This window comes from Heloderma suspectum, chromosome 1 (assembly GCF_057233095.1).
Source record: "Heloderma suspectum isolate Gila_16-S chromosome 1, 16-S_ref, whole genome shotgun sequence".
In the NCBI taxonomy this organism is placed as follows: domain Eukaryota; kingdom Metazoa; phylum Chordata; class Lepidosauria; order Squamata; family Helodermatidae; genus Heloderma; species Heloderma suspectum.
In genome coordinates this window covers 166,031,726-166,055,048 of record NC_139458.1, presented here as the reverse complement: position 1 = coordinate 166,055,048, position 23,323 = coordinate 166,031,726, and the positions used below count along the sequence as shown (strand labels likewise).

The window sequence follows — 23,323 nt, the reverse complement described above, 5'->3', positions numbered from 1 at the left end:
TGCAATACATCTCCCACTTTTTTTTAATTATCAAATTTTCTTACCAGCAGCTGGGATCACTTCAAAGCAAAGTGTGTATGTAAATAGATGGAGGTGGTGTGTGTGTGTGTGTGTGTGTGTGTGAGAGAGAGAGAGAGAGAGAGAGAGAGAGAGAGCATCTATGAATGGTGAACCGGGGTGAGAGAGAAAAAGTGATGGGGGAATGAGTTGGCAGGCAAATGTTGGGGAGAGAAAAATAGAGTGCCTTCTATGAAATAGGTTTCTCTTGGTACTGAAAATTGTGGGTTCAAAGGAGTTACTTAGTGGGCTCGGACCCCACCTTTGCCATGTACTCAGTCATTTGGGCAAAATGTACTTAGTCCTTTGTGACTAGCCACACCTGTCATGGCAGCTATTTTGTGGTGTTGCTGAGTTACAGTTTCTCAAATTGCCACATGTGCCCACAGGCCCCAAAAGGTTGCATATCCCTGCTTTAGCACATTTCAGTGTTCAGTTTTAGAATGTTCAATATTGATAGAAATTGAACATGTTGTTGTTGAAATGTTTCATGTTCCATCTCTTCCCCCCCTCCATGCCCCACCGGTGTGCTTTTTAACGTTACCTTATAAAAACATCCATGTAGGAACTGGATTTTTGTGATATGGTCCAACATATATTCAGCTCATCAGCTGCTATGAGCTCAAAAAGCTTTATTTGCTATTAAAGTGAAACTTGTAACTAAAAATACTAAAAAATAAGCCCGTTGTAATAGGGTCAATTGCAGTGGCTGGAGCTTCTCAGTCTTTTTATTGTATATACATAAGAACAGATTATTAGTAAGATTTCTTAGGTTATTTTTTTATTTGTTTGCTATTCTTTTCTCCAGGAAGGTCAGATGAAGAGCGCCATGACAGTATTTATAGGTTGTATCTCATTGGTGGGATATAATCCATCTTCGTTAAATTCAGTAAAAGTGATAGATGGCATTTGGCAATGTAATGATGCGATTGCTGTACCATTGCTTCTGTAAATCATAAGCTGTTTCTTTCTGTTGTGTAGACAGTTAATCAGTTATATACCATATTACTGATTTAATTCAGATTGTCAGTAGCAGGTGAATAATGTGAGTGTTTGTTTATGAATATCATATTGTATTAGCGCTCACTTCATTAAAATATGCTATTCATTTGAAAACCATAAACTGTTGCTTCATGAACAGGATAGAATAAATATAACTGGTGCTCTGTGCATCTAATGCCATCAGTGTTTTAATTTAGCCTGTTGGGGATAAAAGTATGTTATTGTTTTTGTTATTTATAGACCTACCCCCTCTACATTTACAAATCACTGTTATTGCTATGCATATTGGGAGTTTATGTCCCAGCTACGATGCCCCACGTGTCTCTGGTGCCCTAGCTTTAGTCAGCATTCAGTATGGACATTCTGCAATATCCAGTGTCACTCTTATTCTTGATTCAAAAGAGCCTTTCCCCCATTAAATACTTCGTATAAGATAAATACCTTTATTTACAAGAGGCAACAGCAGAAGTATGATCCACAAACCTATGAAGGGAAATGGTCAACCCCAAAAAGGTATTTCTCAAGGATTGTAAACCCTGATGTGATATCTTGTCTGCCTGTCTCTATTTCCTGTACAAATAAATGAAAAATTGTAATTCAGAGAACTAAATTTATAATAATGTTTCCATTCATGGCATTCCTGTATTTTTGATATATGCTAGTTGGGCATTTTAAGACATAATGCATATATTATACATCATGCAGCCAGTAAAAGTGATATCAGTAAGATACCGCCATATAACAACATTAAGATATAAAGATCTGAATCTCTTAGAAATAATTTTACATTCCTACTGTAGTGTTCATACATTTTTTTAAATTAAAACTATTATTTAACATTTTCTATCAGATGTCGGTTCTGTGGAAGGTCTTGCATATCATAGGGCTTGGGATACTTTGTACTGGACCAGCTCTACTACATCTTCTATTACAAGGCACACAGTTGATCAGAAACGAAGAGGTGCTTTCAATAGAGAAGCAGTAATAACAATGTCTGAAGATGATCATCCACATGTATTAGCCCTGGATGAATGCCAAAAGTAGGTGTCATGTCCATATTTATTATTGGTTCATGAATTTTAACTTTTCAGTTTATTTCATTTCCTGCTCGCAGAAATTTCTATTGATTGTATTATGAAACAAATGGTGGTTTTACTCTAGAGTAACTGCATTCAAGTCTGTGGGTTTACTGAATATGCATCTTACCTCTGTTATGGATTGTGGCCAAAATGTCTTGATTCTCTTAATCAGTGTGGGAAGAAAGTAGATAGGGACCTAACAGTATGTCACTTAATGATTTGTAGCAGATTCACAGTGGTTTCTGAGTCCCAGTTATTTAAAAAGGCTCCCTATTTAACAAGACCTGAAAGATTACCTTCTCCCATATGATAAAATACTATACTAATAGGGTTCTGAACTAAAATTCAAAACCCACAAATCCCAAAAATACAGTTTACAATTATATTGCCAAACAATGTATAATAACAGCAAATAATTACATATAACTACAGAATGCTGGTCAAAATCTGTTTCAGCAAATTGCCTTTATCAAGTCCATATCTGTAGATCTTGAATCCTTAGCAGAAAATCTGTTCTGTTCCACTTCAGATTAATTGTTGTTGGGTGCACATCTCTACTCTTCTAGTGGTAAAAACAGATCTTCATAAATCAACATTTGAAAAAATATTTAAGATCTAATTCCATCTTTTTCACAGAAAAATTATTCACAGAAAAATTATTCACAAGTCATAGGAAGTTTACCCTGAATGCCAAGACAGTTTTTACAAACTGACCAAAACATTCTACAAGTCCTTCACAATGCCTTGAGATGAGATGAATTCAACTCCGAAGTTACCCTAATTTATATTGGTTGTTTACCTCCTTTCATCCAACTTAGCAAGCACTCTTAAAGCAACACCATTCGAATGTAGAAACTACTAGAAACAGATCATATGTGATTATGTGACTTGAACTATCTATTTATAGAAATACTGATAAGTCAAATTTTTAAAAGCATTCCGGGGGTGGGGGTAATGGCCAAAAACTTGGTGGTGACCGCAGCAGCACTTAAATTTTGATGTAGTGGCGCTGCCGCTTTTTTTTTTAATATCAAAGTAAGCATCCCCTCCTGAAATGTATTGGCCATTACTCACCCCCTGCCCTAACATTTTTAGTGGCCATTTTGTCCCACCCCTAATCTGATGTACTAACTCATATGTACATGTGTACTAGTATATGCAGGTCATCAACTCATCACAGTGTGTGGCTCGTGGGGTGTACTATGAAACTGGTTCCATCCCCCCACCCATCCCAAATCATTATTTTGCACTTGCTATGATATCAAACGTTGCACTTCTTTCTTGTTGGTAGATCTCAGGGTCCTAGTTAAATAAATAAATAAATTGAATCCCACAGGGAAAGGCTAAAGTCTGCCTTTCCTGCCTTCTAATAATAACATCAGAGCTAAAAGCAAAATGATTGCTACGATAGGGCCAAAACAGACATTACTAGTTCACATCCATATCTAGCTACTACATCTCTCTCCCACCCCCACCCCACTTTTACTCTAGATTTGGTGCAGAGGCCTGATCCAGATTTTAAAAGCCCCCCCCCCCCCAACTAAGGGTTCTGATGTGGATTGGCTCCCCTACGTTTATTCTAGAGCATTTTTTAAATAGATACAATTGCTAAATAGGGATTTAAAGTAATATCTGGTTTGGCCCTTATATTTCCTTTTACATGGCTTAAATTACTCTTAAAATGTGTGGAATGTGTTTGTCCTTTTTTAAATACAGTTTAATGTTCTGGACTAACTGGAATGAGCATCACCCAAGCATCATGAGAGCTACATTGTATGGAAGAAATGCACAAGTTGTCATCAGCACTGACATCCTGACACCAAATGGACTTGCTATTGATCACAGTGCAGAGAAATTGTACTTTTCTGATGGCAGCTTGGGAAAAATAGAAAGATGTGAATATGATGGATCACATAGAAATGTGAGTAAGGTCATAATACCGATTTCAAGAATGCATTGATATTTTCTATATACAAAAGCAACAATTAGCTGAATATTGTTGTCTTTATTATTCAGTGCTTATATATCCTTACTGAGAACAAGGAATGAATATGCAATCATACATAAGAAGATTCCCCTCTGCATGATGCATTTCACATGTGTAGGGGGAAGTACCATGTTCTCAAAGTGCCCTGTTCAGCATAATATTTGAAAAGAGATGCTATATGTATACAGCTTTACACCTGTAGACTGTCCATACAGTGAGTAACCCCAATTGCATGTGGTTACAATTGTGTGAGAGCCTATGCATATGTAGTTCATAAATCATAATAGGCTTCCATTTTCAGGTATCATGCCAACTGTGTGGGTGCTGGGACAGGGACAGGACAGGAGGTAGGCAAACATCAGAGGCAGGGCTGGGAGGCACAGTCTCCCTTCCTTCCACTTGTGTTGGAATCGGTATCTTCTGAATAGCCTTATTGAATTCGGGTGCTTCAGGATAGACTTGAAAAGAAATATCCCACAATTCAGTTCTAATTGCACTCATTCTTGAATAGTGGTGCCTAATAGGAACTAATATCATTGTATCCTCCTCCTCACTAGATCTGGGTGACTAATACTGCATTTCTATTGTTCAGCTAAGGTGGCCACCACTATGCTATAGGTTATGCAAGTGAGTCTAGTTGTCATCCTAGACTTTCCCAACAACAAAGTCAAAGATACAATAACAGTAAGAAAAAAGGTAACATAGCAGGAATGATAACCATTCCCACAAAGTAACTGGCGACCCGCCTATCACAACATTGCTCAGGAATATTGGTGCCACATCAGCCAGGCATGGAAGTCAACAATCAATGTTAAGGAATACCAAGAACATGAAGGTGATTTTTTGTGAACCGCCCAAAGAGCTTCGGCTTTGGGCGGTATAGAAATAAAATTTAAAAAATAAAATAAGGTGATGTCATTTAATTCCTCCCATACCCTATCCCACATATAAGCAGCCTACCAGGAAGATCCCACAGTGCCTCTTCCATACAGGCTTTTATAATCCAGTGGTCCTGTAGCTTGTATATAGAACCAATAGACTACAGGCTTCTTGGAGGTAAGAGATCAAGTCCTACTGACCTACCAATGTTTCCCTTCACCATGTGTTCATAGAATTACATATTACAAGTTTGTAGTGGTATGTCTGTGAAGACTTTATAGCATATAGTGTTGGATGGCTGTGTAGTTGACCATGGAGAGACATGGAATAATAACACACAAGAGTTAGCAGCTGCAACAGACTACCTATGACATTCTGATGGTCATGTGCTACCTCCAGTATCAAAGGCAGTATGCCTATGTATACCAGTTGCTTGCTAATGCATCCTGCTAACTGCTATGGGAGGATGCAATTGCCCTCATGTCCTACTTGTGGGTTTCTCACAGGCATTTGGTTAGACTCTGTGTGAACAGAATGCTGGATGAGATGAACCCTTGGTCTGATCCAGCATGGCTCTTCTTATGTTCTTAGCATTGGAGGTTAACAAGGAATTGAGACTTATGTTGGGTGCTTTTCTATTCTGCGTATCCCAGCGAAGATCCCCACTCTGCCACTGTGATGGCATTCTATGGTCCAATGTTGCAGGGAGGAGAGGGTTTGTTGGTGCCTTGGGCTTTCCATTATTTCCTCCAGTAGATGAGTGTTTAGTTACAATAGCTGTGTTGTGTACATAAGCTTGCACTGATGGAAGGTTTTACAACTATGCTAGCCAATAATATGCCTATGCCGTCAATTCCCCCCATTGCACCCTTCTTCTAGCATTCTCCAGAAAGGCTAAAACTGGTGCATTGCTAACATGTTGCACTCTTGTGTCTTCATTCAGCCTGTCTTTCTGTTACGCTGGTGTAAGAAGAACTGGTTTCAATTTTATCTCTTTCCAGACAATATAACTCAGGGACAGAAATGCACAATATGTTTAGTTGAAAAGAAGAAGGCTATTCTTAATCTTATATAGTCAAATCTCATCTTTCCATGTCTCTTCCCAACAGTCAGTCAGCATTCCATGGCCACTGAGCATGCTCAGTCCTCATTGACCAGGTTTTCTTTGGTCCCCTTCCCTTTATGTTTCTTTCCTAATATTTATTTTGTACTGCAAATGTTGGGGTTCCCCCCAAACCTTCTGGTCCTTCCTCTTGTGTGTGGATGATGCTGTTTTGGATACATACAAAATGGTACTCATAGACTAAACACTGGAATTATAGAGAATGATAGTTCAGAACTAGAATTGTTCAGTGACATCTAGACAAAGCATTGTAACTGAATACAGACACACAGTGTTAGGGGCTTACATTAAGCAGTTTGTCACCTTGTTTGTCCCTTGAGGCAAGTTTACTTTTCTTATGCTGACTATGAATATCATACTACACACTCTCACTTTCATTTGAAGCTTTGGCCTATGTTTTCCTTAATTTTAATGGTTAAATTCAACAACATGCTAACAGAAGTCTGCTAGTGCAACAAGAATTTCTCCTTCTCTCCTCCCCCCCTGCACCCCTCTACACCACCTGAAAATCTGCTTCAGAATCACCCCACCGTCACCTCCTGGTTCCACTGATGGAAGCATTTCTTCCGGTGGAATGACAGCATTGGATCCATCCAACCCATCTTCCTTACAGTCTTGAGAGGGGTCATTTCTTTATCCCTTAAGGTGTTAGATATGACCAAGCTATTCTCTGAAGAACACCTTTTGCCAGAAAGATGAGATCTCTGGCTGTGATCTGATTATCACTCTGAAGGTCAATTTCATTTTGAACTGCCCATTCTTTCCCATAGGCAAAACACCCTTATGAAGCAATGCAAGATTCTTCTCTACAGAAGCCATTTTTTGTTTATCTTCTGGTTTATTAGTCACACTATAGTTAAAACAAACAAAACTGTGACTATCAAGTCCAGATGGATTTACCATCTTCCTTTATCTTTAGGACTCTCTTTAGGAAGATTCCTTATACTGACTAAGATCACTGGTTCATCGCTCAGGATTCTTCAGTGACTGGGGCAGTAGCTCTCCAGAGTCTCAGAAACCTAGAGATGCCAGGTACTGAACCTGGGACCTTCTTCATGTGTTCTTCCAATGAGAAATAATAGCCCCCTTCTACATGACCGCAGGAAATTTATGTTGGTTCAGAATTTATTTTCTTTTATATTTTGTGTAGATATCTACAGTATATATATCTATTTTAGTATAGTATATAGATATCTACTTTAACACTATAGTGATACCCAGCTCTATTTCTCCCTCTCATCAGTCAGGTGTGGATATGCAGCTGATGGACGAACTGTCTGGATGCTGTAATGGGCTGGATGAGTGCCAGTAAACTGAAACTGAATCCCAACAAGTTGGAGACTCTGTGGATTCATGGTTCCCAAGTCCAGGAATAGAGCAAATGGCCTGTCCTGGGTGGGGTTGCACTCCCTCTGAAGGAGCAAGTACAGAGCTTGGGAGTATTCCTAGATTCATCTTTGTCACTGGAGACACAAGTGGCTCAGAGTACTTTTGGCCAGCTTTGGCAGGTCTGCCGACTACAACTATTCCTGGACAAGGATAGCCTGGCCAAAGTAGTTCATGCACTTGTCACTTCCTGTCTAGATTACTGCAATGTACTCTGCTTGGGACTGTTCTTGAAGCATGGAAGCTGGCTGCAGCTAGTGCAGAAGGCAGCAATTAGATTGCTGTTAGGAACAGCATATAGAAACCATATAACACCATTGTTAAAGTCACTGCACTGGCTGCCAATCGTCTTCCAGACCGAGTTCAAGTTGTTAGTCATAAAGTTAAAATCTCTAAATGGCTTGGGACCAATATTGGCGGGAGCATCTCTCCCTGTATACACCTGTTCCAAATATTAAGATCTGCCAAGGAGGTCTCCTCTGCGTCACACTGTTGGGAGCTATACATTATATGGAGATGCGAGAGAGGGCCTTCTCAGCTGTGGCACCCGGGTTATGGAATACCCTCCCCTTGGAGGCCCAGCTGGTGCCAGTCAGTGTTGGTTTACATTCAGTGCCAAGTTAAGACCTGGCTATTTACACACGCCTTTGGGTCTCATTGAGTGCACCTTAGTTTGATTTATCTGTTTGGATTATTAGTGTTGACTTTATATTGATGACTGTTGTAGATTGTGGATTATTTTTGTTTTATGGGTTTATGATTATTTGTTTTATTGATTGATTCTATGCCATTCTGAGATCTCTTGATATAGGGTAGGTTAGAAATATTTAAATATATAAATAAGGACAATTAAATAAATGCAGCAAGAACTATTGGCAAATGAAATGGATTCTGAAGTGTCTGCAAGTTTACATGATTACTATCTGTCAGTCTGTAAACTGAATCCCTTTCCAAACAAGTTTAAAAATATATACAGAAATGTGGGCTGTTTGTTAAATTGGGTTAGTAGTATAAACAAAATAGTATATCTCCATTTCACTAGTAAAAACTGATTTTCTATTCAAATTCTGGGTGATATCTCTGAATTCAGTGGGCACATAATCTGATATGATCATAATGCTTTCTAATTTCTGTTTTTATAACTCCAGTTCTGTCAGGAGTATTTCTAAGCACAGGGAGTTGGATAGCAGTTCACATTCTGAAGGAGAACTGTCAGACATGGGGGAGATGTTTTCCCAGGCTAGTCCAGATATGAGTAAGCATGCTTCTCATGTTACAAATGTCCAGATGGCTGAGCTTGAGGGTCCCTCCTCGCACCCTTACCTGGAGTCCATGGGGGGTCCACGGGGGGGGGGAGGTGATCCGTCCCGCCCCCCTGGAATCCTTGCTGGCTGCTGGCAGACTTCCGTCCACTGCCGGTCTGCAGACGCAAATGGCGTCCGGCATAGTGGACGCCATCTGCGTCCCTGCTCTTTGCTGTGATAGGCTATGTAAAGATTTATGTAGCCTATTACTGCAAAGAACAGGGACATAAATGGCGTCCACTACGCCGGGCGCCATTTTCTTCTGCAGACCAGCAGCAGATGGCAGCGGATGGCAGCAGACAGACCGGACCTGGCCGGTGACAGTTAGGATCCATTCCAGGGCAACTTTGCGGGGTGGCGGAGATGGGTGGTCTGTTCCGCCATGGACTCCAAGGGTCTAAAGAATTTCTAAAGAATCCAGCCTCATTGGAGTCTGTGGCGGAATTCTCTAACATCCCTACATCTGTGTATGTTTGGGCGTTGAAGTAAAGTGGAAGCTAAGGGAATCTTGACAAGTTCTAGGGGTGAGCGGATCACTTACCCGGTTCTGGTCTGGGGCATCTGCTGGGGGGGGGGGAGGTGATCTATCCATCCTCTCCAGCTGGCTCTGCTCCACAGCAAAGCCGCAGAGCCGCCGGTCAGGGTCGGCCACAGCCGGACTTCCAGCCGCTGCTGCTGTGCTACAGTCACAAATGGTGGCCACTACGCCGGCCGCCATTTGCGTCTGTGCCTTAGGCCGTGATAGGCTACATAAGTATTTACGTAGCCTATCACGGCAAAGAGCAGGGGCGCAAATGGCGGCCGCTATGACAGCCACCGTTTGCGGCTGCAGCAGCCCAGCAGTGGCTGGAAGACAACCTGGGGCCTCCACTGCCACCGCCACCGCCAGTTGGTCCATTCTGGGAGGGATTTGGGGGGGTGGCGGGGGGGTAGTCCATTCTGCCACAAACTCCGGGGGGCTTGATTCTAAAGAATCCAGCCTCACTGGAGTCCGTGGTGGAATTCTCCAACATCCCTAACAAGTTCACACGTGAAAAATAACTTACAGATGGCTTTTAACTGTACAAATGCAAATACATTGCTATCCCTAAACAGCCTAAACTAGTGTGTATGCCAACAACACCAGTGGATTGCATCAGCATCAGTACATGGCATCCTAAGTAGGGCTATGCTGACAAAGCACAGTTATGAATAACTGGTTATCATTATATCTATACGGCTACCATTTTTATGGTTAAAAATAGAGCTTCAAAGTGCTAAGTATAATGACATTTACTGAAGATTAATGTAATGCCTGTCACAACAGAAAGTTACATAATTGATAATGTATATGTCTTCATTATTGTTGTTATTACTGACTGTGGAATTGTTCAGTGTTCATTTGTAACATTTTATTAAATTTTACTTTGCTTGTTGAGAATACAGCCACAACTAACAGCTCAAAATCACAGCACTCTCACTTTCTCTTTGTGATTTTATATATCTTGGTGCTAGTTGCTTAACAATTTTGAATTACAGGAGAACCCCTACAAATAAATCCTGTGTCACCAGAATGATTGCGTTGATGTTGTCTTTAGATTAACAGCCCAGTCATTTGTTACTGTTGTTCAGGAGCTGCACAAAATTAAAGTTGCCTGATACAAATGAATTAAAAATTTGTCATCAGTTTGTTTGGGTCTGGCTTTCTGTGCTCTTAGATCATTATTTGTAAGCTAAAACTTGTTAGGCATCAAGAGGAAGGAGTTGATAGAAGGGCACTGTCTATAAGAGATCTTTACCTATTTTATGTTTGCACTTGAAACCTCTGTGTTTTCATTAATTAAATCAGGAGACCAGGAAACAGTTCCGGTGAACTATACTTCTCTTCATAATAGGGGCCCTGCTCTCTCCCCCCCCCCCCCCGCATTCTTATAGTGTAATAGATTGCATGGAGAATCTCCATGCCAGGGTCCATGGCTGTCAAAAATGTATAGTGCTGATATAATATGAAAGTGGGGATTAATTTCATCCAGTCCAAAGCAGCACCTGAGGTAACTTCCTGTAAGTTGAGACTAATCCTTTACTTCTTTACTGATAACCCTGTTATAAGCAAGGGTCTTTATTCACCTATTGTGTCTTCTAGAAAAGCACAATCATGCACGCACAGACACCACACCCTTGGAATATTCCATCACTCCTGATAGTTTCAGTAGTAAAGTTTTTTTCTCCACTCAGGAATATGGTAGCACGCAAGTCCCTTCTCTGGGAATGCAGCCTCCAACAAGGATACTTTGTTTATGTTTCAAAATTCTTTTAAATATTGAGGATCTTCTACTGTGTTTATTTTCCCCATAGCATTTATTTTCTCAATTGAATAATGCTCTATAGGTAGGATTTGTTTTTATATTACCTAAACACTGTTGCGCCGATGAATTCTTCTATAACCAAAGTTAATGAAAAATAGGGCTAGGTGAAGAATGCCCTCCCACTTCTGTATCCCCATCCGCAGGCAGCAAATATGGCAAGGTATTTTTGGTGGCTTTTCTCAAGGGTATTTTCAGTGACATTTCTCAAGCCATTTCCACATACATTGTGAAGAAAAAAGTTGTTTGCCCCCAGTGAAGGGGAATCACAGTTGTCAATGGAGCCACTGCCTGCATGGGCAACTGTCCATTATCACTACCTCCAGGAAAGCTGTCTCCACAATGCAAGGACTTCCCTTCCTGTAGCTTCATCTCCTGCACCCTCACCCTCCAATACCGGTAATGTGGGCAAACATACTGGGCTGGTTTGCACAGTCACTGGTGCCCGGCCAACCATGGCTTAAATAAGCTGTATTGGGTTGTGACACATGCCATCTGCCATTGTGAGTGGGTTCTGGGTGGCAATAAGCCACCCTGCCTGGATTTGCATGTCACAATAAGCTGTGGTGACCACTTGCCACAGATTGAATATTCACAATGATAGCTGGCACACACCACAACCCACTGTGGTTTAAGCCACAGTGGGTGCTGCTGATCATGCGAACTAGATCTTTGTCTCTCTTCCCTCCCCACAACACATACACCAATCACTAGAGGTAGAGATGAGCAGACCTGTTTCCTTCCCTTCTGTGTCACATTATCCTGTTGCTATGTTTTTAATCTACTCTTCCACTCTGCTGTCCTTGATCAATCCCAAAATACTTTGTTTCTCCTGTACCACCCAACATATTTCTTTTCCTACCGTATGCACATATCCCACTCAATGTCTTGTATGCTTACAGCTTACCTCACTTCCCCAAGTGGTGAGAAGTTCCAGGCCTCAGCACTTCCCTGGGTTTGGTTTCCTTTGGAAAGAGGTCACCGTATATGCTGTTTGCAATATTTGAGTTTGTTTACAAATATACAGGTTGCACATAAGTGGAGGCACAGTTTAACCATCCAAAGCCACAGCCAGAAATGCAGCTCCCCAATAAAATACATTTTTCAAAAGGCACATGTCTCTCAAAATGTTTATGTTGTTTGTTTCCCACTCACAATCTAGTTTGTTCCTTCCCTACTGGGGAGTTGGGGGGGGTAATAAGGATGAGTCATCTTCTCCCCATCCTCTTCCATCCCCTTCAGTGGGTTCAGTTCTCCCGCCACTCCACTGAGGAACTGAGTGAACAGGCAAAATGGTGGATTACATGTTTTCTTTTTCTAACTCTCTGGCAGTATGGTGGCAAAGATTGGGCTCTGTGGCACTGCCCAGAAAGACTGAGCCACCATCTTTGCCCACTAATTTGCTGTGACTGTCTCTCTCTTGGCTGTGCAGCTGAGCATGGAGAGTGCAGCTGTGCAATGAGCACAGGTTGCCTGTCCAAGGAGAAGCTGCATCATCGTCTCACTTGCTCATCTGTGCTTTCCTCACTGTGCTAGCCAGAGATAGAGGACAAGCTATAGGAAGGAGGGGATTCACACAGCCACCCAAAAGTACTCCTTCATACCCATATTTTCCTGTTCCAGCAACAACAATTTGCAAGTCACTTTAAGGTCATGACTGCAAAACAAAGGAGGAATCTGTACAGCCACACAAAGTAATTATGATGTTGAGTGCATTTAAGCAGTCTTTGGAACCAAGCAACAAGTTTCTGAGTCCCTCTCCTCCCCTCACCCTGCTCCAGCCTGCCAGCTCTAACCTGCTACTGCCAAATCCCATTATCAAGCACGCAGCATTTTAAAACAAAAAACTTGTGAAGAGCCAGCCATCAGCCGACTCTCTGTGTCACATTGGTGCACTAGGTTCTCTTCCTCTTCCTTAAACGATACAAATCCAATAGACTATGCACACCCAGCATGAACAGTTATCCCCAAAGCAGAAACCTGGGTCCTGTGCAAGTGTTGAAGACCTGGAACAGGCCCATATTTTTACAGTAACATAAAGCATCCTTCCTGGACCTCTGTCTCACTGTTTCTCTGCAGTCCCAGCCAGCAGGGGAGCGGGGACATAGTGAATATACATGCTCAGAGGGCATGCTCAGTGCTAGCAAAGGAAGCTGTGGAGCTTCCTGCTGAATCCAGGAGTGTTAGAGAAGAGGACCACACCAGGCAAGTGTGGCAGTGGGCATATTGCCCTTGCATGATATATTTGCTCACTCACCTGTGTGCTCTCTCTGCAGAGTGCAGCAGGGCCAGTCCTTACTGGGCCAGTCCCAGTTGAAAGGAAGCGAGCAGGCAAACAACTGGAGGAGTGGGTGGCCATTTTCTGCAACTACAACATACTTTGTCTTGCCCACTTTCAAGGGCAAGCTAGTAGTTGCTGCTCTGCACCTCCTGCTCTGAGTAGGAGGATGTGATGAGGTTTTGTTGTTATTGTACCCTGCACAGAAATGGGTTGCCCATCTAGGATTCCCAGACCTTGTTCCACAGGCTGCTGCCGCACAGCAGCAACAGCAGCTGTGCTTGCACATAGCAGCTGAACACACGGGCATAGAGTTTTCCTGTTCACAAAACAGCATTTACTTGATCAGTAGAAGATACGCCTGTTAAATGCATTGTTACAACGTTTCCCAAGACAAGATAGGACTCGGCATTCTTGAAGACAGATATAAAAGAAGGTACAAGAGCCATAAATATGCAGTTCCAATCCACATACTAGGGAAGGAGCATTTGATGGGATCATTTTCTAGTGAAATCTAGTTAGATCAAAATTCTCCAGCATCCATACCTGGAGGAGCCATTTTTGTAGGCAGCAAACTGGGCTACTATTTCAGGAATTATTTTCAGTTCACCCTTGGGTTGGTCTCAATTTATCTGACATTTCCCCAGGCAAAACTGGCAAACTTTTCCATCTCAGTGAGGCTAGGTTTCCCCCTTCACAAACACAAATATTAATTTCCTTGTACAATCCAGCTGGCAACTTGTCTAATGTCTGAATAGGCACTGATGAAAAGCCAGTTGTGCTGCCAACACTAGCTAGAATTTTCTTTTATGTAATCTCTTCATATTGTGACTGTATCTGAAATGTCCTAATGACATTCAATTAATGTGATTTATCTTAACATCAAGTAGCCCCCTTCCACGGTGGACTTTTCCCAACTAATCAGAAAAGAAGCAAACAAATAAGAGTGAAATAAATACACATTCAATTGATGTCTGTTTCCTTTTCTAATCAGGTGATTGTTAGATCTGGACCTGGTACTTTTCTCAGTCTAGCTGTTTATGATGATTGGATCTTCTGGACAGACTGGGTTAGAAGAGCTATTCTGCGATCCAATAAATATACAGGTGGAGATACAAAAGTTCTTAGATCTGACATACCACATCAACCAATGGGCATCATAGCTGTTGCTAATGACACTAACAGCTGTAAGTTACCAAGCACAACATTAACGTTTCTTTACTGGTAGATATTTTTCAAAAATTTCTTTCAGTAAAAGGATTATTTCTGTAATTTATCATACTCCTCTTGTTTAGTTATATAATAGCTTTCTATCAGATAGGAGACACACACATCAAAGAGGGCTGCAAGTTTATTGTCCTTGTTGGCAATTATCAGTCTTCCAAAAATGATGGGTTTGCAGTGTTTCTTTCGGTGAAAAAGAAGTGTTCTCTTGAGGATCTGCTGCAAATGTCATGGTGTGTGTGTGTGTGTGTGTGTGTGTGTGTAAGTAACGAGATACATAAGGCCTCTCTCTGTCTGTCTGTCTCTCTCTCTCTCTGTGTGTGTGTGTGTGTGTGTGTGTGTGTATAAAACTTGCCCTCTACCTGAGTTGCCCACTTCAGCTTCATAGGCTAAATGGCACTATATCTGGTAATGGTTTAGGATTAATTGCAGGAAGCTCTTTGGAATGTCCACCCACTGCCTGACTGAGTTGTACTCCAGTCTTCTGTTGGATGAAAGTCCCTGAGCCTTTATCTCCCCAAGGCTAACCCTCTAGACAGGGTGTCAGCAGGCTTATTTATAGTGTCCTCATCCTGCACTCACCAAGTTACAATGCCATAACAATGGGATTTTATGATAGCAGTGACACCCAGTTTGATCTTCCTGGCCCTTCTGGTATTGCTACTATTGAGAACTTCTTATTCATCATATCACCCACTTATTTCATAATTATCTTCAACTAGAGATAATTTCATTATTTCCAGCCTGGACATGTACTTGGTAGCAGAATAACTCTGTTCCAAGTTAATCAATCATTGTGCTTAGTCCACTGAAATCCAGTCAGTTAATACTGTCAAAATCTTTAATGACAGCCATAATGCCAAGTTGCACACATGCGCGCGTGCGTGCGCGCGTGCACACACACACACATGTCATACTAAATCCTTTCATCTGGTTTTGGTGACAGAGCATTCTCCCTGACCAAATGGTGACATGATACTTCAAGATGTCAGTGTTTGTTTCCTTTGCTTCATTACCCACAGTGGAGACAGACAGATTTGGATAAAGAGGACGGGAAAGGCTGCATGCACTTCCTGACATGCACATAGGGGAGACATCACTGTCTCACCTTTCCATCATGGCTGCCACATAGCTATTCTATCACAAATAACAAGTTCTTAGGTATACAGTGTAGGTTTTCTTCAGCCAGCTTTCACGCACTTCAGCAGCTTGCATATTCTGATCCAATAGTAGCCTCTTCCAAAAATACTTAGTGACTTTTTAACTTGGCCCACATAACTTCTTTACCACTTTTTAGGCCCATAATTCTTTTTTGACAAGCTAGAATTGCATTTTGGGAAAGATCTATACCGCAGACATGATGTTATATGTGCACAGTGTAGACAGAAAGTCATAAGGTAGGCATACATCTTCATAGATGAGAACTCTCTAAAATGGTCAGTTCCGCGGCGGGGGGGGGGGGGATCTGAAAGTTTAATTTACTTAGTATAATACATTGCATTTAGAACTCAGACTACAGACCAAATTGCAATCCCCATTTGGCCATGCAGCTTGCTGGATGACCCTAGGCCAGTCACTCAGACTTAGCTACTTTACAGGATTGTATAGATAATATGGAAAAATATTATACCACCTTGAAATCTTCAGAGTAAAGGTGGGATCCAAACAGGTTAGATAAAAGCTGTGCTGATTCTAGGACTTCAGTATTTATATTATATACCACTTTTTAATAATCCCAAAGTATCTGCAGAGAAACACCGTAATAGTCACAGGTGAAGAAACTTTGGGAAAACAGTCCTATTCTCCACTCTATTCTCAAAATATTGAGAGCAAAGTTTAAAAATAATTTGTGTTTACGTAGGTGTCCCATATTTTATTAGACTGCAATCAATCAAGGGATCCCAAAGGATGATGCAAGTAATTCCAATGTCAATAAAAGGTCATTTGATTTTTGATGGTTTTATATTACAGTCTCTCTTTTTTTCAGGTGAATTGTCCCCCTGCGCCCAAATGAATGGAGGTTGTCATGATTTGTGTCTCCTGACTCCTGATGGCCATGTTAATTGTTCATGTAGGGGTGATCGAATACTCATAGATGACAACAGATGTGTGCGTAAGTAGTAGTATTCATTTATTTACAATATTTATAAACCACTCCCCATCAAAAGTTTTCAGAGCAGTGAACAAAAAAGATAAAAGGGGGAAAAAAACACCATGTCAAAGAAATTAAAACATTTTAAAAGAAACAAATTCTGAATTTAATAACCCACAGCTGGTCATTCAAGGAAAGCCTCTTGATATAACAATATCTTCAGGAGGTGCCAAAAGTGACACAGTATTAGTGCCTGCCTGACCACCGAAGGCAGGGAGTTCCACAGGAAGGGGCCACCACACTGAAGGCTCTTTTCCTGGTGGACTCCAGCCCGACCATGGGTCCAGGTGGAACCACCATGGACATGCCCTCTTATGACCTCAGTGACCAGGCAGGTTGGTAAAGAAGAAGGAGCTTTTTTAGGTCTCCTGGTTCCAAGTTGTTTAGGGCTTTGTACACTAGTACTAATGCCGTAAACATGGCCCAGTAGTGAATAGGCAGCCAGTGCAGTTCCCTCAGCAAACGAGTTACATGCTGAAAAGGGGCAGCTCCCAGCAACAACTGAGCTGCTGCATTCTGCACTAGCTCCAGCTTCCAGACCAGCCTTAAGGGGAACCCCACATAGAGCGCAATGCAGTAATCCAGTCTTGAGGTTACTAATGCCTGTACCACCATGGCCAAGCTATCCCTGTCCAGGAGAGGCCATAGCTGGCAAACCAGCTGAAGCTAGTAAAAGGTATTCCAAGCTGCTGTGGCCACTTGGGCCTCCAGTGACAATGATGGATCTAGGAGTACCTCCAGACTATGAACTTGATCTTTCAAATGGAGTGCAACCCCATCCAGAACATGCAATGAGCTTATCTCCCAGAACTTTGAAGAGCAGCCATGTAAAGTGTGTTCCAATAATCCAAAAATAAGGTTACCAGAATCTAGGGATGGCGGAGAATTCCGCCACGGATTTCAGTGAGGCCGAATGCACTGGCATTCAGCCCCCCGAAATCCGTGGTGGAATGGCCTGCCCCCCTGCCCCCCCCGGATCCCCCCCCCCGGGATGAGACTTACCTGGGGCAGATGTTCCGGACGGCGGCGGTGGCTGGTCTTCCAACCAGCTGCCGCCGCCGCCATTTGCAGTCTCGTCTATTTTTTTTTTTTACATAGACGTGAAAGGCTACGCAAAGACTTACGTAGCCTATCACATCTGGGTTTAAACAAAAAAAAACAAATGCATACGCAAATGGTGGCAGCTACAGCGGCTGCCATTTGCATTCCTTATTTTTCGCCGTCTTAGTCTACGTAAATATTTACGTAGACTATTATGGTGAAAATAAAGGGGAATGCAAATAGCGTAGTGGGCGCTATTTGCGTTCCTTTTTGATTCGCTGTTTTAGCTTACGTAAATAAAGACTTGTGTAGCCTATCATGGTGAAATACAGGGACACGAACAGTAGTGGCTACGGCAGCCGCCATTTGCGTCCCCGCTACCCAGCGGCCGGATGTCTGGCTGCTGGCGGAGCCGGCCAGCGGCTCCGCGGAATCCCCGCGGAGCTGGCCGGGCAGGACTCCAAGGGGAGGGACGGAGCGCCTCCCTCCCTGTCGAGGATTCCGGGGGGAGGGATGGAGCGCCTCCCCCCCCCCCACCATGAAGCAGATCCGCGAAACGGTAAGTAACTTTCGTACATCCCTACCAGAATTGTGGCTAAGCCATCTCTGTTCAGGAACTGCTGTAACTAGTGCACTAGCTGCAAATCAGAGAAGACACTCCTTTCCACTCAGGCCTCTAGGCCCTCCAGTGATAAAGCTGTATCAAGGAGTACCCCCAGACTATGAACCTGATCTTTCAAAGAGAGTGCAATCCCATCCAGAACAGGCAGTGAGCCTGTCTCCCAGACCTGGGAATCACACACCCACAGGGCTTCCGTCTTGCCAGGATTCAGCTTCAGTTTATTGGCCCTCATCCAGACCATCACTGAGTCTAGGTGCTGATCCAGGACTTGCACAGCCTCACCTCATTCAAATGTCACAGGGAGATAGAGCTGCATGTCATGAGCATACAGATGGGATTTAGCTCCAAATCTCCTAATGACCACTCCTAGCAGCTTCATATAGATGTTGAACAATATTGGGGACAAGATATTACCCTGTGGCACCCCATAGCTCAATTGCTGAGGACCGAGGAATAGTCACGCAATGTTACTCTCTGAAATTGGCCCCGTAGGTAGGACTGGAACCTCTGTAACACAGTGCCTCTCGTACTCATCCCACAGAGTCAATCCAGGAGGATACCATGGTCAATGGTATCAAAAGCGTATGAGGAGTTGAGCAGAATTAACAGGGTTGCACTCCCCCTGTCCCTGTCTCAATAAAGTAGGGATGTCAGAGAATTTCGCCACCAATCTCGGGGAGGCCGAATGCCAGTGCATTCAGCCCCCCGAAATTGGTGGCGAAACGGTCTGCCCCCCCACCCCCACCCCGTGGGATGGGACTTAGCTTGGGCGAATCTCCCTGGAGGTGGTGGCGGCGGCAGCAGCTCCGGCGGTGGTGCGGCGGTGGTGCAGCGGCGGCAGGGACCAGTCTTCCAACCGGCTGCCGCCGCCACCATTTCCAGTAAAAAAACCCAAAAAACAAAAAAACGTGATAGGCTACGTAAAGATTTACGTAGCCTATCACGGCTAGATTTTTAATATATACTGTGATAGGCTACGTAAATGTTTACGTAGCCTATCACGGCTGAGTAAAAGAAAAGAAAAAAACCCACGTGTACGCAAATGGCGGTGCCCATGGCAGCCGCCATTTGCATTCCTTATTTTGGCACGTCTAGTCTACATAAACATTTACGTAGACTACGGCGAAAATAAGGGGAACGCAAATAGCGTAGACGCTATGCTATTTGTGTTCCCCTTATTTTCACCGTAGTCTACGTAAATGTTTACGTAGACTAGACGTGCCAAAATAAGGAATGCAAATGGCGGTGCCTATGGGCACCGCCATTTGCATACGCACGGTTGTTGTTGTTGTTGTTGTTTTTACTCAGCCCAGCCGTGATAGGCTACGTAAACATTTACGTAGCCTATCATGGCTGACTGCAGGGACGCAAACGGTGGCGGCTACGGCCACTGCCATTTGCAGACCCGGCCGGCCAGGATTCGCGGCGGGAGGGACGGGGCGCCTCCCCCCCGGCCAGAATTTCAGGGGGGAGGGACTGGGCGCCTCCCCCCCGGCCAGAATTTCAGGGGGGAGGGACGGAGTGCCTCCCCCCCACCGCGAATCAATTTCGTCATAAGGTAAGTGACTTTCGTACATCCCTACAATAAAGGCCATCCATCAGGGTCAGGGTGACCAAGGCTGATTCAGTCCTGTAACCAGATTAAAACCAAACTGGAATGGGTCTAGATAATCAGTATCCTCCAAGAGTGCCTGCAGTTGCTCCTCCACAACCCTCTCAAGTACCTTCCCTAAAAAAGGGGTATTTGTGACTGGGAGGTAGTTTATTTCTTTTTATTTATCCATTTATTACATTTCTATACTGCCCAATAAACAAAGCTCTCTGGGTGGTGTACAAATATTAAAAACATTTAAATATACAGTATACAGATTTTAAAAGCCAATTACTTAAAAAGCACATGAACAGACAATATACACAAAAGAACATATATCTAGGGGTGTACAAAACCCCACTTACCTGGCTCCGCTGGGGTCCGCAGGTGCGGGGAGGTGATCCGTTCCTCCCCCCCCCCCCGGAATCCTGCCTGGCTGGATCCACTCCACGGCTAGTCCGCGGAGCTGCCGGCCGGGGAACCCACACTGAGGCCTCCACCCACTGCCAGGCTGCTTCGGACACAAGTGGCATCCTGTGTAGGGGACGCCATTTGCGTCCCTATGCTAGCCCATAATAGTCTACGTAAATATTTATGTACCCTATCATGGCTAAAGCATTTAGCCAATTATAGGTTAAACCAGTACCTTGAATTGGGCTTGGAAACATACAGGCAGCCAGTGCAACTGGGCCAGAGACGGTCTTATATGTTCAAAACTTCTGGTCCCCATTATCAATCTGGCCACTGCATCTTCCATGAGCTGCAGCTTCTGAACCATCTTCAAAGGCAGCCCCACGTAGAGTAATCTAACTTGCATTAATCTAACTTGGAGATTACCAAAGCATAGACAACTGAAGCCAGGTTATCCCCATCCAGATAGGGGCATAGCTGGGCCACCAACAGAAGTTGGTAGAAGGCACTTTGTGCCACTGAGGCCACCTGAGCCTCAAGTGACAAAAATGGCTCAAGGAGAACCCCCACGCTATGAACCTGCTCCTTCAGGGGGAGTGCAACCCCACCTAGAACAAGTTGAGCACCCTTCATCCGATCAGAAGAACCACCCACCAACAGCATCTCAGTCTTGTCTGTATTGAGTTTCAGTTTATTAGCCTTCATCCAGTCCATTGTTGCACCCAGGCACCAATTTAGCACATCTACAGCCTCACCTGAAGAAGATGAAAATGAGAAATACAGTTGCATGTCATCAGCTTACTGATGACAATGCACTCCAAAACTTTGGATGACCACACTCAACGGTTTCATGTAGAATGGTAAATAGCATGGGCGATAAAACTGACCCCTGTGGAACCCCATACTGGAGAATCCATGGGACCGAGCAATATTCCCCAAGCACCACCTTCTGGAGCCAACCATCCAAGTAGGAGCGAAACCACTGCAATGCAGTGCCTCCCACTCCCAGCTCAAACAATCATCTCAGAAAAATACCATGGTCGATGGTACTGAAAGCCACCGAGAGATCAAAGAGAATCAATAAGGTCACATTCCCCCTGTCTCTCTCGGCTCTCCCAACATAGGTCATCATTCATGCAGGGCAACCAAGGCTGTTTCCATGCCAAAACCAGGCCTGAACCCTGACTGAAATGGATCTAGATAATTGGCTCCATCCAAGAGAGTCTGGAGCTGGTTGGCAACCACTCACTCAAGAACCTTGCCCAGGAAAAGAACATTTGCCACTGGCCTAAAATTACTAAGATTTTCTGGGTCCAGTGAGGGTTTCTCCAGGAGTGGTCTCACTATCACTTCTTTGAGGTGGCCCAGGACCACTCCCTCTTACAAGGGGGCATTAATCACCTCCCTTGCCCAGCCAGCGGTTCCTTCCCTTCCAGTTTTTATAAGCCAAGAGGGGCAAGGATCCAGTAAGGAAGTGGTTGCACAAACCTGTCCAAACACCTCATCAACATCTTCGAGCTGTACCAACTGAAACTCATCCAGGAGAACAGGACAAGGCTGTGCTCTGGATACCTCACCAGATTCACCTGCTATACCACTGGAGTCTAAGTCCTGATGGATGCAAGAGATCTTATCCTGGAAGTGCCTAGCAAATGCACTACGGCAGGCCTCAGAGGGATCTGCAGTGTCCTTAAGGCTGGCATGTAATAGCTCCCGGATGACTCTGAACAGCTCCGCTGGGTGGCAGACAACAGATTCAATAGAGGCAGCAAGATTATGGTTTTTTGCTGCCCTCACTGCTCCTGAATATACTTTACCATAGGCACATACCAGCATTTCATTGCATCCACTAGGAGTTCTTCTCCATCTGTACTCAAGCCATCTCCTATTTTGTTTCATCGCTCTCAGCTCGAGGGTATACCATGGAGCAGTATGACCTCTACTCAGGAGAGGGCACTCAGCAGCAATTATGTCAACCCAGGTCATTTCGGCATTCCATAGATCAACCAGGGTTTCTACAGGAGAGCCAGCCATACCAGCTAGAAACCTCCCCAGAGTCCTCTGGAAACCATCCCAATCCATTAGCCTCTGGGGGTGGACCATTTTAATAGCCCCCCTCCCTTGCAGAGGGGAAAAGCTGCTGTAAGTCTAAACCTCAGCAGACAATGATCTGACCATGACAAGGGGACTGATGCAAAGTCCTCCACCTTCAGACCACCATCTCCATGTCCAGTTGCGAAAACCAAATCTAGAGTATGCCCCGCTACATGCGTCAGGCTGATGACATGTTGGGACAGTCCCATGGTCATCATGGAGGCCATGAAATCCTGAGCAGCCCCAGACAAGGTGCCCTCAGCATGTATGTTGACATCCCCCAGAACCAACAGTCTGGGGGATCACAACAGCGCACCCGAGACCACCTCCATCAGCTCAGATAGGGAGTCTGTTGAGCAGCGGGGTGAGTGATACACCAACAGAGTCCCCAATCTATCCCGCTGGCCCGACACAAGGTGCAAACTCTCCAGACCTGTAGTCACATGGACGGGGAGCCTGCAGAGGGAGATGGAATTCCTATAGACCACAGCAACCCCCCTCCCCAGCCCTCAGGTCCTCCATGATGCTGAACCAATTACCCCGGTGCGGTGGGCAGAGCTGGGAGAGACTAACTCCTCCCTGCTCACCCACCCAGGTCTCAGTTATGCATGCCAGATCTGCCACCTCATCCACTATTAAATCATGGATAATGGAGGTCTTATTCTGAACCAATCTGGCATTTAACAGCAGCATCCGGAGACCCGAGGGCAGGCTGATAGGGCACCCACTATGCCTGTGGCTGGGGGGAAGG

At 43.9% G+C, this 23,323-nt stretch overlaps 1 protein-coding gene across 1 annotated transcript in view; it reads left to right on the top strand.

The window, feature by feature from the left end:
* LRP1B (LDL receptor related protein 1B) overlaps positions 1-23,323 on the top strand; it is a 1,474,154-nt gene that overhangs the window by 1,203,269 nt on the left and 247,562 nt on the right. Inside the window, exons 43-46 of the mRNA XM_084809602.1 lie at positions 1,910-2,099; positions 3,855-4,059; positions 14,432-14,624; positions 16,649-16,774. Of these exons, the coding sequence (XP_084665728.1) occupies positions 1,910-2,099; positions 3,855-4,059; positions 14,432-14,624; positions 16,649-16,774 (714 nt within the window). The remainder of the gene's footprint in view (positions 1-1,909; positions 2,100-3,854; positions 4,060-14,431; positions 14,625-16,648; positions 16,775-23,323) is intronic.